This window comes from Aythya fuligula, chromosome 4, assembly GCF_009819795.1.
Source record: "Aythya fuligula isolate bAytFul2 chromosome 4, bAytFul2.pri, whole genome shotgun sequence".
NCBI lineage: Eukaryota > Metazoa > Chordata > Aves > Anseriformes > Anatidae > Aythya > Aythya fuligula.
The window spans coordinates 65,837,055-65,852,517 of NC_045562.1; the positions used below are offsets into that span (position 1 = coordinate 65,837,055).

Sequence of the window (15,463 nt, forward strand, 5' to 3'; positions counted from 1 at the left end):
TAATATCCAATGCAAAAAAAAAAAAAAAAATGTAATGGCAAGGAGACTAGTCTCAATTACTCTGCTTCAAAATACATGGCACAAATTATTTGCTAATCAGTGCAACTATATTGATTCAACCAGCTTATCTGGAAAGATTTCTGGTAATGCTGCAAATAATAATAATAATAATCTCTAAATGAAAGTTATAAGGTTAAATAACTGACTCTCTGATGTTGGATCAAACATACAAGCTTGTCGTAATACTTATTTAGCAACACCAAATTAGGGCAAACATAAACATAGTATCTTAGAACAAACAGGATTTAAAATTATTTCCCTCTCTCATTTTCGTCATAAAATCTATTTCCTCCGAAAAACAATAACACTCACTGAAAATAAATAAATAAATAAAACAACTCATACCCACTCATTTCTTAAAACTACACAATACGTCAAGAAAGCACTTGCAAAAAATTAAGACAAATTGTATCCAATTGGAAGCCATGCTTGCACAGACAAAAAAAGTGAAACACATCTGAATAAGTCTACAGTATCACAGCACGGTTTTGCATTCCTGGACCTTACCTTTGAAGAAAGGGATGTAATGATGTCTGAATGTAGATGTAGGGCTTGGGTGTTGGGGCAGGGAGATGCAGCTACTGGTACCAAGACTCTGAGTACCAGCTGGGGGCAACAGAGAGTAAGTGAAAATAAACTATTTAGTTCACTTACTGAAAGCCACAAATTACAATGCCATCCTTTTTTTTTTTTTCAGGAACATTTTCCTCCTGATGCTTAGAAAACATATATTTTATATGTAAGATTTCATCTTTCTCTGGTTATGTATAAAAACATCACAGTGTATGTGGCTGACCATGGACAAAGGATTTCAACAGAGAGTTATTGTATAAAACCTTGATAATGTAATGCATCAGAAAATATTCCAGAAAAGGAACCACAAAAAGCATAGCTGCACTCAGGGAATTTCTGCATATTAAAAAAGCTGCAAGAGGGAATGATATATGCTTATAATGGATCTAATGAAATGAAATGGGGAGTGCCTTGTCTGTGATGAGAACTGTTTTACAAGTGGGTCCAGTTCTCACTGCTGTCAGTGCATATTGGTAGGATTTAGTCCACAATGTACCAGGACACTCAAGTGCATGGCTAATTTAAGCACTTGAAGAAATGTCCTGGAGTTCTTTCAGCTCTGAAAGTCAGACATGTAATTAAATACTTCGAAAAATATTCTTAGAAGTCACTTTATTTGTTTGCTTTGTTGTAACAACCTCCTGATAACGTATTTGGAGGACGAATAGAGAACTATTAAAAATAACAATTATGATGACTAAATTTTCAGTGAAGCTGTATGACAGAATTAATTTGGAATTTCTTTCACCTTTGTTCCTTCCTTTAATATTGTGCAGCTAAGCTTAGGTATGACACAGCTGCCAGACCTTCAGCACAGACTAATCTTCCCTATCTCTAATAGATCTTTGATCCTCTATCTCATCTTCACTTTACCAAAGACTTTACATAGTACAAATAAACAATTCCTGTTTCTGTTACCCATACAATTTTTATTTCCACTGGAAAGATGAATAATTCATTTTTTTTTTTTTTTGTTCTAAACTAGTTTATAATTATAATGTATCCCCAATGAAATTGGTAGACACTGAGAAAACAATAGAAATTTTCTGAATTTCTGTGTTTTCAGTTCAGATGATGAAATGGAAAAAAAATTAGAATGAATTTTGAGCAATTTGGTTGATCATTCTAAGGATAAAATTCTGCACAGTGTCCATTTTGTAATGGGCCTTAGTATGAGGCATCCATGTAAAGATCAAAAGAGGGTGATCCCTCCTCTTTGTGCACAAGAACATCAATAAACATTGCTGACAGCTTCTCTTCTAAAGCAATCTGGACTTCAAATCTAGTTGCCTCTTATTAGTGCCTCTAGTTGCTCCTCTAGCTCTTGCACTGTGGTGAGGAGAGCCACCATGGATCATAAACCTGCAGTACAGAAGGGACACAAAATCACCTGAGCACCCTCTTGGCTTTGTGCACATTCACTGGTATTATGCCAAACCATGAAAGAGCTGTGGATTGAATGTGAGGAAGGATGGGACCAGGATTAAGTCTGTTATATCTTCTGTTTACAGATACATAAAATCAAGCTTTCTAGATGCTTGTTTTCTTTTTCTTAGATGTTTATACCTGAAGAATTTTCTCCTTCCTCCCCATGGGACAATCTGTTCATGATAAACAAAATACTATTCTGAACTACGCCTCCACCTAAAACACCTGTCTACTGGAGTCTACCCTGCCTACAACATGAGACAAATTAGGGGAAAAATCTAGAGAACTAATAGGGATGATTCTCAATTACCTGGTCTGCTGTAATGCTGAGGAGAATGGGACGTTGGAGTGTAGCGACCATAACCCAGTGAGCCAGCAGAGCTAGGACTTGATGTCCTGTACTGTTTGAAAGATCTGTCATCTTGGTCGCCCTGAGAGGAAGACAGAAAATATTTCATTAGGGAAGATAAATCACTTCCAAAGCAGGCAGAATATGCCATTTCACGTGTTTCTGTGCTGTGTAGATGGAACTTGATGCTATTGTAATGCTCCATGCAATTCCAATGAAACAAGGTGGCTTTCAGCTGTAAGCACCTCAACTGCAGTATGACCAAAGGAGCTCTGGAACGGCCAAGTTTCACAGAATGGTCATGTTCACAGGAAAGGCAACACATACATGAATTTAAAATGACAATATCATTTGACAAGAACATAATACTGTAGAAGTACTGTTTCAAGGCAGTATAATTTTTCAGTCTCTTCCACCTTATGTAAAAGTTTAACATACATGGGGGCAGGTGGAAGATGAGATCAGGTTAGCGTGATAGCACTATGGTCACTTTTTACCCACGTAGATGGCTGTAGAGTATAAGGGTCACAGACAACACAATATCAGCACTCGGCTTTACTGCATCACAGAAACTACTGTTATCTGCTATATAAATTGTCCCAGCACGCCATACTACAAGCAAAACATGGTCACTATTAGCTAGGTAATCTATAATACATACTCATATAAATAGCATTAGAATTAACACTGCAAAATTGTACAATATATAACCTATTTCCAAAAAAGCCTTGACTTCAGCTACTTAAAATCATGTACACCCATGCAAAGTCCCTCACTTTCTATAGCTAGTTAAATTACAGTTGTAATTTGCCCAGTGTCTTAACAGTAAAAACATCCAGTAATGAATAAGGAAATGACTTTCTGTCAACTAGCTACAAGAGCAAATTCAATTTTCTTGTTTAAGACAAGTGAGAAATGGCTTCAGTTAACTTCAGATTAGAGCAAATCAATGTAACCTAAAGATGCTCCCTTATGGAAAGTGCTATTCCAAAAAGTGCTACCCGCCTCCTATTCCAGTAGGAGTGAGTGAAGAGCATGCCATCCCATAGCAGGTGTTCGCCACTTATCATGAATCCTGGGATATCTTTAGGCATCTGTAATTCCCACTAGATCACTCATCATTTAAACACACTGAAGGTCCTAATTGACCCCATCATAATTTTCCAGATTCCTATCAGGACAACTAAATTATATCTGTTCATTCATCTTTAGATTCTTCCTGCCTGAAGTTTCCAATTTGGCTGCTCTGGGACTATCCTTGACACTGGGGATGTACAATGTCATCTCATTCACCACTTTCTCTCCTCTGGCCAAAGTGTCCTCTGTTCCTTCCATGTCACCCCATACTCAGTGACTGCATTTTCGAAAATATTGAAGATCAGTTTTGCATACTAGGAAATAGCATTATTGCTTAAATATCCATTTCAAAGTCAGAAATACCTGAGAAAAGGAGAGCAACAACTGGCACCTTCCCAAGCATGCAGCATTATACAGGCATTCTGCCACCAACTCCCCCATGCTCGGTTTGGAATGTTTCTCCATTTATGTAGCTATGTTATTTAATACTCATTCTAACCCAGTCAAAAAGAGTTATGCTGCAGTATAGCCACATCTCTGGAAAATCTTGGGATGATATTTTAATACCAAATGAGTGTTATCCAATGTTCTTTGAAGTTTTGGTTGTATGACGCAGTGAACTTTTTTTTCTGATAAAACCCTCTCCAAAAAAACTGGTGACAAGTTTGCAGATGATGATACCTAAGCACCTGATCACAGACTCTTTAGAGGAAGACTGGAAACAGAAAAGCTGGATAACCTGGGATAACTTGTATGACATAGGTAACAGCAGCACTGACCTCCATACTAGTGCCATGTCTGCAATTTAACAGCATGACAACTAGCTCACTGATAGCTAATTGAAAGGAAATTATTGTAATCTTCCACAACACCAAGAGTTCATGTTGATTATTTCAGACCTTACCTTTTGTGTACTTTTGGTCTCTGTAATGAACAGTCATTCAAGTTCATGAAATCCAATATTAAATAAAACATGTTTTTATTTTTAATGTGTAAAATAAATTACATTTTGATTGGTTAAATTCTCTGTTTAACCAATATTCATGGTGAAAATTAATGAATTATAACCTTTAATGGAAATTGCCAGTTCTTCTCTACTACCAAAATTCTGCAACATAGTTCTCTTTACAGAAAATTGGAATAATGGAGAAATGAGCCAGGACTGTGATATTTGAGTTGATATCTGGGAAGTTATGTGAAATGCTTTTGCTGCCTGTAATAAGGTGAAACAGTGACAGGCTTTTATCATTAATGTACATCAAGATACACTTAGAAGTTCAGGTATGTGCACGATTCAACAGTATATGTGTACAAACAATATAAATAGTTTAACTGGCTGTGGAATAAAAAGAAAAATAATAAATAAATACATAAATAAAAGAGAAAGCCATACCAAGCATTAATTCATATCAACTCATGCTGGCAGCTTTAAATGTTAAAATAAATCCTGTTTCCCAATGGAATTTATTCAGTAGAGCTTGTAGAAGTGACCACAATACAACCTTTATTTTGGAAAGCTGAAACATGGATGACAGTGGACATAGATGAATACAGATGACAATCCAGAAGCAGAGCACATATTCAACACAAGTAACACTGTTAAAAACAAATTATAAAACCCCATGCACTGCAGAGGCAGGAGGCAAACCCCACATTTCAGACGCTGCTGGTTATCAGTATGACCAGGTTTATGCATCACAAAATGGGTCAGAACAGGAGAACAAAGGCACTGGGGATTACCTCAGTAGGTGTTGGAGAGAGCAACTGAGGTGACTGCAAACAGCAACACACAACAAATTAGTGATACAAATTCATGCATGATGTTACTTGTGAGAAGAACTACTCTTAAAACATCAATATCCATGTATAACACATGATATAGTTAAGAAAAATAACTGTCAGGTAAATTCGAATATTTTTTTTTATTATTTTTCTTTGTTTTTAAACAACGTAAGAAGGAATAAGTTATAAAACCTTTCATAGACAGCTGTTGTTGATTTCATTACTACAAAATCCTGTGGCCTGGTGAGGCCAGACCTGTACCACAAAGTACTGTTAGTAGAAAACCCACATTTAAAGCAGCTGCCTGAAGTACTACCAAAATCTGGATTATAATTCTGTTGCTCAGAGCTAGATGCTTTAAGGGAAACAAAAATATTTGTACTATTTTATTTTTAATTAAATGTCATGTAATTCAATTATTTAGTGTTCACTCATTTTCCTTTCAAAATTAGTAAGTTTTAAGCTTGATTATCTGAGCACAACTCTACTGAAACTCCTGGAGCTGTACATATAGCCAGGATGCTGAAGTTTGAAAATCAGGATATTTTTTTTACCATGCTAAAATCAAGGATGTAAAATATTTAAAGCATCATGAAAATGTGCATGTTGGATTGAGAGTACAGCCCCAAATGCTCTTCCTAGTCTAGGCGTCTAGAAACCAGATCTTATTTTTTCTTTTTTAAGATATCACAGAGGTCTTAGTGACACAAATAGCTACATCAGCATAGACCTACCTAAGCAAACTTTAATCTAGTGCTACAAACACTGGGGAAAGAACAAATGCAACATGAAACTCAGTACATGCTTTAAAGCACGTCCATGAATGAAGGCAGAAAACTGGCTGGAAAGTCTGTGTTAAGACAGGTATCTTAATTGTTATTGGTAAGTAATATATCTAGCTTAAAGCTTGCTCAAATATATCTGTATGCTAGCAACCATGGCTGAAGGGGACATGCACTCCTGAGCCTCTTTGGAAGCAAGCAAGAAAACAGCTGTTTTGTAGGCAAGTACTGGGCTGCTGGTCCCAAGTGAACCAATGTATCTCCTACTGCCCCAAGTGAAAAGACCCTTTTTTATGATGTGGTCCTTTTTATCATCTACAAAGGTATTTATCTTCCAAAAAGAGCAATGACTCCAGCTGTCCCAATAAACTTTTACTATAGCAGGATAACCACTTAGCTATACACTAAAAGCAGCAATACCCTCTTTGCTTTTTTTTTTTTTTTTTTTTTTAATTTATTTTAATTTATTTTATTTATTTTAAGAGCTCAGCTGCAATTGCCTTCTAACCCACTCCTAAAATTTCAGTGCTGAGGTTTCCAAAGTTTGCAGGCACTGAATCCCAGCCAAAAATGGGCTACCACCAAATCAGTCAGTTTCACTGCACCTCTGAGTGGCTGTCCCACCTGTGGCATCTCCAGATTTTGAGTGAAAACCATGGGGGTCAGATCACACCAGGGGTCCAGACAAAGCCTCGTACCTAGCTCAGCCACACAGACACCTACTCTGGCAAAGGACTGAAACTGCAGCAAGTGGCCAAGGATCTGCTGAAAGTGGATGGGAGAAACTCCCTCCAGCAGCAGCATATATTTTTGGTAGGTGAGATGCTTTTATAACCATCTCCTTGACGCATGTGCAATGACTGAGTCTTCAGAGGAGCAGGGCAGAAAGTTGCAGAGCATATGCACCTCTGTCAAATCTAGATGTCACCTCTGAAAGGTCAGATGTGAATGGGCAGTTGAGGAAGGACACAAACATTAACAGCACCCACAAATTTTGACATAGAAGGGAAGTGTTTACACTGCATAGGTTCAGGGTGAGGCAGCAGCTTCCAGTTTTATGAATTCAGAAACCATTAAATACCATTTAAACTCTTTACCAGATATAACCTTAATTCTTTTAGCACTCGTTATAATGGAGCTACTGTGGTTCAGCATTGTATGGGGAGGATTTGGAAGTGAGTCTGCAAGAACTAATATGTACTGCACTTTGCCTGAGAGTAGCACTGGAGACTTCAGTGGTACTGATTAAGCATAAAAGGCAATGGTGATAGCAAGACTGCGGCTATTATAAATAGTACTACTATTATTTCTAGTACTTATTTCTATCCATCCATTTACACCTATAGAGAAAAAAAGACTTCCATTCTAGACAGCATATAACTTATTAACATACCTACTATACCTGAGAGCTTTAACTTGCAAAAAGCATCTAAAATTATAAAATAAATTAGAAATTGAAACAAAAGGAAGATATGATTAGGGAAGAAAAACAAACTTGTATGACAGGAGTTATATACAAATATGCTTCACAAAAAAAAAATAAAAAGGAAGAAGAAAGAATCAGAATTAATAAGATTATGTTAAATTAGATTTCATTACCACAAATTGTCTAACATTAGCTCTGCATATGAATAGATTGAAATGCATGTGTGACATGAGGATGAACTTTAGTAAGGGACAGTTGAAAGAAATTTGTGCATAGCAAAGTGATACCATTGTTGTGCTACCAAAATAACATAGTACACTTAAAAAAAATATCATGAAAGACATTTGGCTTTGCTTCTGATTTTTGCATTATAATTAGCAATGGCTCATGTTTCCTACCACATGCATGTAGAACTCCTCTCATAGAAAAACATATTTTAATTACATGTCATCTGTTTAAAAAATGATCACAGAAAGCAATTCTTTAATTTCCATGAGCTAAAAAGTGAAATGAAAGCCTCACTTGTATTTTTAGAAGGCTAAAATGCGTTGTGGGTGAATGGATGACATGACTCAACTAATTGAAGTTATAAAAGATATGTATTTTTTTAATTCTGCACATTTTAGTGTTCAGCAAATTTTAATGATGCACATTAAAATCTCAAATTTGTATTAAAAAAAATACCCATGTTTCAGTACCTCCCCGTAACTATGCCTGTCATCTGAAGAGTAACTGATATATGGAGAATAGGAGATCATATCTGGGCGGTCAATGTTATAGATGGCTTTATTTTTAGGAAGAGCAGCCAAATCCCTGTAGTCAAGAATTTCATCTCCAAGCTTTGCCTAAGAAAAGGAGGAAAGAAAGCAGTGAGAATAAGAAAGAATATGATCAGGATACAATCAGAAAAGGACAGATATATATAGATAGAAAAGTCATCATCATAATAATAGGCTTTTTCTTTGTGCAAATATAAGTATCTTATATTTACTACACAACACTAAATATTACTGTTGCTTTCTTATTATATACTGGTGCTTTCTCCTTTTCTTTTTCAATCACATTTAGCTAACAGGAGTAGCATGGCACAATTCCAGTTCCCTTGGTAATATCCCGCTTACTGTTAGCTGCACAAAGAGACATGTGGGACAGATATTGAAGTCTTTCTCAAGCAAAACACCCTTCATTTTAAAGTGGTTTTGGTGTGCAGGGTTCCCCTACCACAAGCAGTAGTGAATAATCAAATGTGTATTTCCAACATATACTCTCCAGACGCTGACAAACATTAGTCAGGTCTTTAATTTTTTCCATTCAGCTGTATCCCACAACTTCACCTCCTTTCCTGACTATTTCTAAGTAGTCCTTAATTACAGATCACAAACCAGCAGATGATGGATTTGCACTGTGGTGGATTAGTTGGAAAATCACAGATGCCACTTAAATAAAGCTCATATACTTTCAGGAGACTCACACAACCAACAGAAGAAAAAAGCTTGCTCTTTCCCAGCTGTTTCACTCTTCATCCTCCTCTTGCTATCCTTATTCCAAAAGCATGATTATCAAAAGCCACATTTTCACAGATTATCCTTAGGATAATGGTAGCTTGCAGTAAAACTGTATCCAGCATGTATGTACTAGGCTTGTAGATATGATGACAAGCCAGCCACGCTGAGAGGAGAGAAATGGGAAGCAAAATTGTCTAGTTCCTATCTCAGGCTTTACGGAATGATAAGTTCTTTGCTGGCAGCAAAATGATGACTGAATCACGCTTGTCTCTGAGAACTCACTGTTCTCAGTACAATCAGCTGTAAAACTGCGATAATGCTTTCCAAACGCAAAAGATATGAAAGTATCCAAGATTTATGTGTGCAGTGATTATCTCTTTTCTTACTATGAGATAATAAAAGTTCAACAGATTTTTCAGGAAAGTTTTCTTTTAGATTAATTATAAATACAGAAAAATTAGAAAGATTTAGATTAATTATAAATATAGAAGTTTGGCATGACAACTTTCATTTATCCCTTTCCCTAAAATAATGTATGAATTGTACATACATTAGCAACATGGAAAGGAAGAAGATTCTTCTTAACTAAGAAAATGGAATGAAGAGGTGGCAACCTCTAATGCAGGGACAGGTCATTCAAAGATCAGAAGCCTATCTGGCAGGTCTCTTCCAGGAAAAAAATGGGCAGAATTGTAGCTTACAAGGAAGATCAGGGAGGCTGTGATAATTTCTTTTTAAAGGTATTCAGGTTGTGCAGATTATTCTAGAGAAAACAAAAAAGTTCAAAATTGGGAATATGTGAATTACAGTAATTTTATCCCCTGTCTCTCTGTGTAGAAGTGCAATGTTGGATCCTCCCACAAAACTTCCAAAATATCAAGAGTAAAACTTACCTACTTACAAAATTCCTGTCACTCTAAATATCCAAATGTAAGCAAATTTGGATGAAAAAATGCCTTAGAGATACAGTTGCTTTCTAAACACTCCATTCTGCAAGCATTCAGCCTACATTTTCTATTTTATTTTTACCTACTTTCAAATACTTGAGTGGAATTTAAATATTCTAGAGATGACTCAAATTACAGCTAAGAGGCTTTATTCCATTTCTTCAATAATCTAGTATTTTGGATTCTGTTAAAAACAAGTTTTAAGTTTAGAGTATCTTTTTCATTTGGACTATGTACTTCTACAATTGTATAATAGCAAATATGTTTCTGTATGAAAATATAATGTGATTTATAAGTATAAGTATAAGTATAAGAATGTACAACACATCTTTGTAACCTAAACTAAACCTGGTTAGATATATATTTATCTGGTTAGATATATCTTTGTAGGGATAAAGCTCCTAAATATCTTTAGAATTTAGCTAAGTGTAAATAAAGACTTCTATTCAAGCTCTATTTAATGGCATGACTTAGAAATTTATTGATTTTATTGATTTTTAAGTGGTATTCAGTGACTCTGAAGGAATGTCTACACTGGAGTAAATTTCAGTCTGTAAATTTCAGCCCAGTCATCTCTGAAATTAATGAAAAGATGACTGTTAACTTCAAAGGGATTTAGTCTATGCCCTCTCTCAGTGCAAGAAGACGCCACAGTCTATTACCAAGAAAAGAAAAAAAAAAAAAGATATACAGCTTTAGTAAATGGTCTGCATGAACCACACTCAGGTTTAGTTAAAACATGCTTTCTTAATCTTTCCCTAGCTGACCAGTAAACCACAACCCAGAAGCACATCACCCCTGAGATGGTTCAGAACAATCATGTCACTCAGACTTGATGCCTTTGAAAGAATAAGTACCACAGAATCATGGTTCCTAAGTTTTAACTGTTTCTCAAAACGCTCTTTTGTCAAACACAGTTCTTCAAAGAGTTCAACAGCTGTTAAGATACAGTTTCAGTAATTATTTTAATTACACACATGCATGTTATTGCTGATGGTGCCTGTTGTGCATGTGCTTTACACTCTGCTCTGCCTTCCCTCACCTCTGTTAGCATTATAAATTTGGTAGACAACTGTGTCTTTTTCATGGGTTATTTTCTAATAATAATAATAATAAAAGCTTTTCCTGGGTTATTTTCTAGCTGAAGATAGTCTCAAATCTGACTGATCGTATCTCTGTGTACCAACTAGCACCGAAGAGGAGACAGGAGGACAGGGCTGGAGAGGAACAGGACCATGTGTAAGAAGGACTTTCCTTTCAGTGGCAGCATAGATTTGGCTAAAACAGTCATGAAAGCACCCAAGACAAATTTTGAGCATGTCTGTATGTCATAAAAAACAGATGCAAAAGATAGCCGAAGGATTATTTGGATAACATATAAGTCCAAAAACATGTTTTTGATTCTTCTTAGTTTTCTGTTCCTAAAAGCTGAAATTGGATTTAATTGAACTCACAGCTTTCTGACAATTAAGCAGTCATATATGAGACAGATATAGCAAGAACTTGCACACCTCTGGGAAATCTCTTTTTTGTAATTGGCTCATATTTGCTTGAGAACTTTATTCTTTCATAGCCCCAGATGCCTCTAAAGGAGTATATTACAGTAACAAGCATTAGAGTTGTGTGCTAACTTAATGATATCCTTTGAAAAAAGCAGAAAAAGAAAATGGAGGTTTGTCCTTGACTGTTAACAGCCTATGAAGTACATTTAAAGTGATAATCACAGACACCAAGAAAGAGTACCATCTAATAAAAAAAAAAAAAATCATTAAAAGTACATAAATCTTAGAAGAATGCTTATGATTTGTAAAAGCAATGGAGCAGCACATGGCTGAAGAGATGGAGACCATCTGGCCAAAGAAAATGTTTACGTGATAATAGTCTTTTACCACCATGAACTGTCTTCATAGCAGTCTTGGCAATGACATTTTTTTAAGTGGGAATATACCCTGGTATGCAAAAGCATGGAGTTTTACTGGAAGGAGAACTCAGAAGCACTTATGGCCTTTCAGATAAGGGGCAATTCCTACACTAGTAGCTCATATAAAGGGTATATTGCTTTCAAAATTATTTCTATTTGAAGAAAGAAGACAAGTTGGCTTCAAGGCACGGTTTCACTTGTCTGTGCAGTAAATAAGAGTCCTTAACTTTAGCATAGCAACCTCTTTGACAGTCAATCACATCTCCAGCAATTCCCTCTAGTACTATTCAGTGACAATGACTTACCTGTCTGAGGACAAAGAAATCTTGGAAAGAACAAAGAATAGTCCTGAGAATACTGAAGACCTCACAGAGATGTTTATACAGATGCCACAATTCTGGATTTTTTTTCACCTATTGCTTACCAAGTGGTAGCTTTGAGACTTTGCTCATGAACAATATCTACAGCAATTATTACAACTAAGGTACACCTGGTACTGAAAAAAATACTCAGCATAAGCTTTTATCATATTTGTGCAGTTATTTTAAACTCTCTGAGCTTTCCAGAGCTAGCACTTATTAGACCACAAACACATCAAAGGTCCTCTGAGGTTAGGGACTGGAATTTGTTGAGGCCTGAGTCCTGCAATCATACACAAGTGTTTTCATAAGCAATCAGAGGCAGCCTCAAAGGCTTGATTTAGACGTATAGTGTTCAAATCTAAGCTTGTAATCTACCTGTGGGCTGTACTGTTTACTTAAACTTTTCTTTTTAGAAAGTATTGTGGTATTTTGCTTGCTGTGGTACAAAACAGTTCTGGTAGTAATGTAAGTGCTATAAATACACCACAAAAAATAACAAGAAACCGCCAGAAGTCTGTTATGGTAAAGGCAGTATTCAAACATTTTAAATATGAGTAAGTAAATTCCATTTTAGAGGAATCACCAACTATAGTGGTTTGGAGACATTAACTTTACATACATGTTAAACTGTAGGAGGAAGCATGGGCTTTTTTCCACATCTCACAGAATTCATTTCACAGTAAAATACTTACATAGATCACACGGCTTGGGGAACCTGATGTACTTGAAGCAGGTACAGAAATAATACTCTCAGAGGAAGTCCTTGTTTCCTATGGCAGGAGAAGAGATGTGAAACAGAAGAAATAGGGAGACAGGTCAGAGACATTTCTTTTAATTTAATTTTTACCACTTAAAAATGGCATATCATATTTAGCTAAAAATGTACAAGCACATCAAAAACTTGCAAAAAATGTGCTTAATCCAACTGATAAATTTGAAAATGCAAAATGATTTTACATACAACTTGCTCTCCCCTCTTCCTTTCAGAAGAGAATGGCCTGGGGCATTCCTAGGCTGCCAGGACAGCCTTTGGACACTATCAGAGACATTACAGAAGCACTGCATCTGGTGTCACAAGGTGATTTGTTTGCAATATTACTTATATTTGCAACTCTATGGTTGTAATGTCAAACCAATTCACGTTGCTACTGGAACGTGTCGTGGTAGTGTGTCATTCACTCAGAGCAAACAGCATGATATCCTGCAGAACATCCTGAATCAGATAACCAATAGCTTAGCTTTGCCCTCTCTGATTTTAAGAGATTTGTTTCAATATTCAGCTATTTTTTTTTTATGTTTTCAATCATTCTGGCATTCAGTGACAGATCATTATTGCTTTTGATAGATTCCTTTACGATGAAAGATATAATTACTGATAAATAACAAAAGGTTGTGAGAAATAATGATACTAACAATGAGTGAATAGATCTGACATTCTTAACTGAAGTTTAAACAAATCTTACTAAGAGTTTTATACCCTATTTTTACCCAGATATGTTAATGTATTGTAAAATATTTTTTCCCATCTATGGAGAAAACTGGCCCTGATTGGAAAAAATATGAATTTTGCCATTTGAGAATTTTTGAGAATTCATTTAAGAATGACTGTGATTTCCTATTTCACCAAATGCAGACAATTCTTATCTGGAGGTTACAATTGCTCAAAACCTTTTAGCATTATTAAGCTGTCAGGTCAAGGTAGCACCCTTCCTACTACTTGTCTTTTCTTGAAATATTTGCTAGCTTTTAGAAGCAATATGTAAATATACCTTATCTCAGAAGTGTCTGTATGGCAGGTACTAACACGACCTGAGGAAATGCCCATATTATTCAATTTGTTGACAGAGAACCATAAAATGAATATGTAACACAGCAATCTCTTACCAAGTAGAGAAACAATGATCACTTAATAACATAGCATTTACAGATAGGGGTGAAACATTATTTGTAATCATTAAATGTTTTCACATGGAACAGAAAACTCTTTAATTATGAAGTAGCAAGAAAGAATGGCTAAAAGTAAAAATTCTATAAATCATACAAATATATCTATATATTCTTCATCACTTTGATGAACTTTGACTTCTTCTGCCATTACCAGCTTTATCTCTTCTGTTTACTCATACTCCCCAAATTTTTCTTTTTGCTGTCACACTTTTTCACTTCTTCATCCCTTCCACTCCATCTCCAAAGTTTTGTAGTGTGCTGTTACTTACTCTTCCTACCTTTTTTACCTACTTTAGTTACATACTGTGCTTATATTGGTATAAATACATAGAGAGATGACTTTTTAAAAACAATACTCTTCACAGATTGACCAGAAGATTGCTCAACCAGTATATCCTATTCCCAGCTGTACTAGATATGCTGAAAAGTCCCTTAGTACTCAATTTGAAAAAGCATCCTTTCTTCTTCTTATTTCTTGTTTGTTTGTTTGTTTAATTAATGAATATAATGATGAGGAAAAAAAGAAAAACAAAACAAAACAAATCAGGAAAACCCCAAAGAAAAGGAAAAATGACTAGGCTTGGAAAAATTATTTGAGTTTCATTCTGTTTTTTATTTGTACTTAGGCAAGCCTCCCACTGACTTTCAGATTCAGTTATCTTTCTCTGCTGCGGAAGGGGCAGACTCCCAGCACTCAGGTGATATGTGTCATGAATGACATGTGTCAGCCTCTACACAATATATTACAAGCATACTTTCTTTTCCTTGGTGGGGTAGAGACCGCCAGTATGAACCCAGTACAATAGTATCCACTGTTTGTCTTTGAAGGAGACAAAAAAAGGACTACTACGCTTTCAATAAAGTACATTGGGTTTCAGTCCTGCAATTTCAGTTACTCAGTCAGAATAATATCCTTAGGAAGCCTGATAATAGAAGCTGCGTAATGCTATTAGACTGAATCAGCAGCACTTATTAAACTGAAATATTTTGACAATATACTTCTTCTTTTTTTTTTTAATACTGAAACACTACTTACTTGGTATTCAGAGCCCGCCACAGAATACCAGAGCAATCACTTCCTAACACATGGGTACAAAAACTACAGCCAAGACCTTCAGGGTAAGGCCCAAAAAAGATTATTTCAAAACTGTAATTTAGTCAAAGTTGTACTTGCTAACACACCAGATTTGTAAACACTCTTTTTATAGTTGCTGCCTCCTGTTCTGACTTGTCCCATGTGACTTGTGTCCAAGCCTTCATGAATCAAAGCAAGGCTTTTTTGAACAGGATACCAAGGATACCAC

At 35.8% G+C, this 15,463-nt stretch overlaps 1 protein-coding gene across 12 annotated transcripts in view; it reads right to left on the reverse strand.

Annotated features, from left to right (window-relative positions):
- Positions 1-15,463, reverse strand: part of ABLIM2 (actin binding LIM protein family member 2) — a 146,425-nt gene that overhangs the window by 37,920 nt on the left and 93,042 nt on the right. For 4 of the 12 annotated variants that reach the window (XM_032186628.1, XM_032186630.1, XM_032186632.1 and 1 more), the window contains exons 9-13: positions 12,905-12,982; positions 8,176-8,322; positions 5,228-5,260; positions 2,372-2,492; positions 568-666 (exon numbers count right to left, since the gene is read on the reverse strand). In XM_032186628.1, coding sequence (XP_032042519.1) covers positions 568-666; positions 2,372-2,492; positions 5,228-5,260; positions 8,176-8,322; positions 12,905-12,982 — 478 coding nt within the window. The remainder of the gene's footprint in view (positions 1-567; positions 667-2,371; positions 2,493-5,227; positions 5,261-8,175; positions 8,323-12,904; positions 12,983-15,463) is intronic. The other 8 variants (XM_032186634.1, XM_032186638.1, XM_032186637.1 and 5 more) reach the window with 4 other exon arrangements.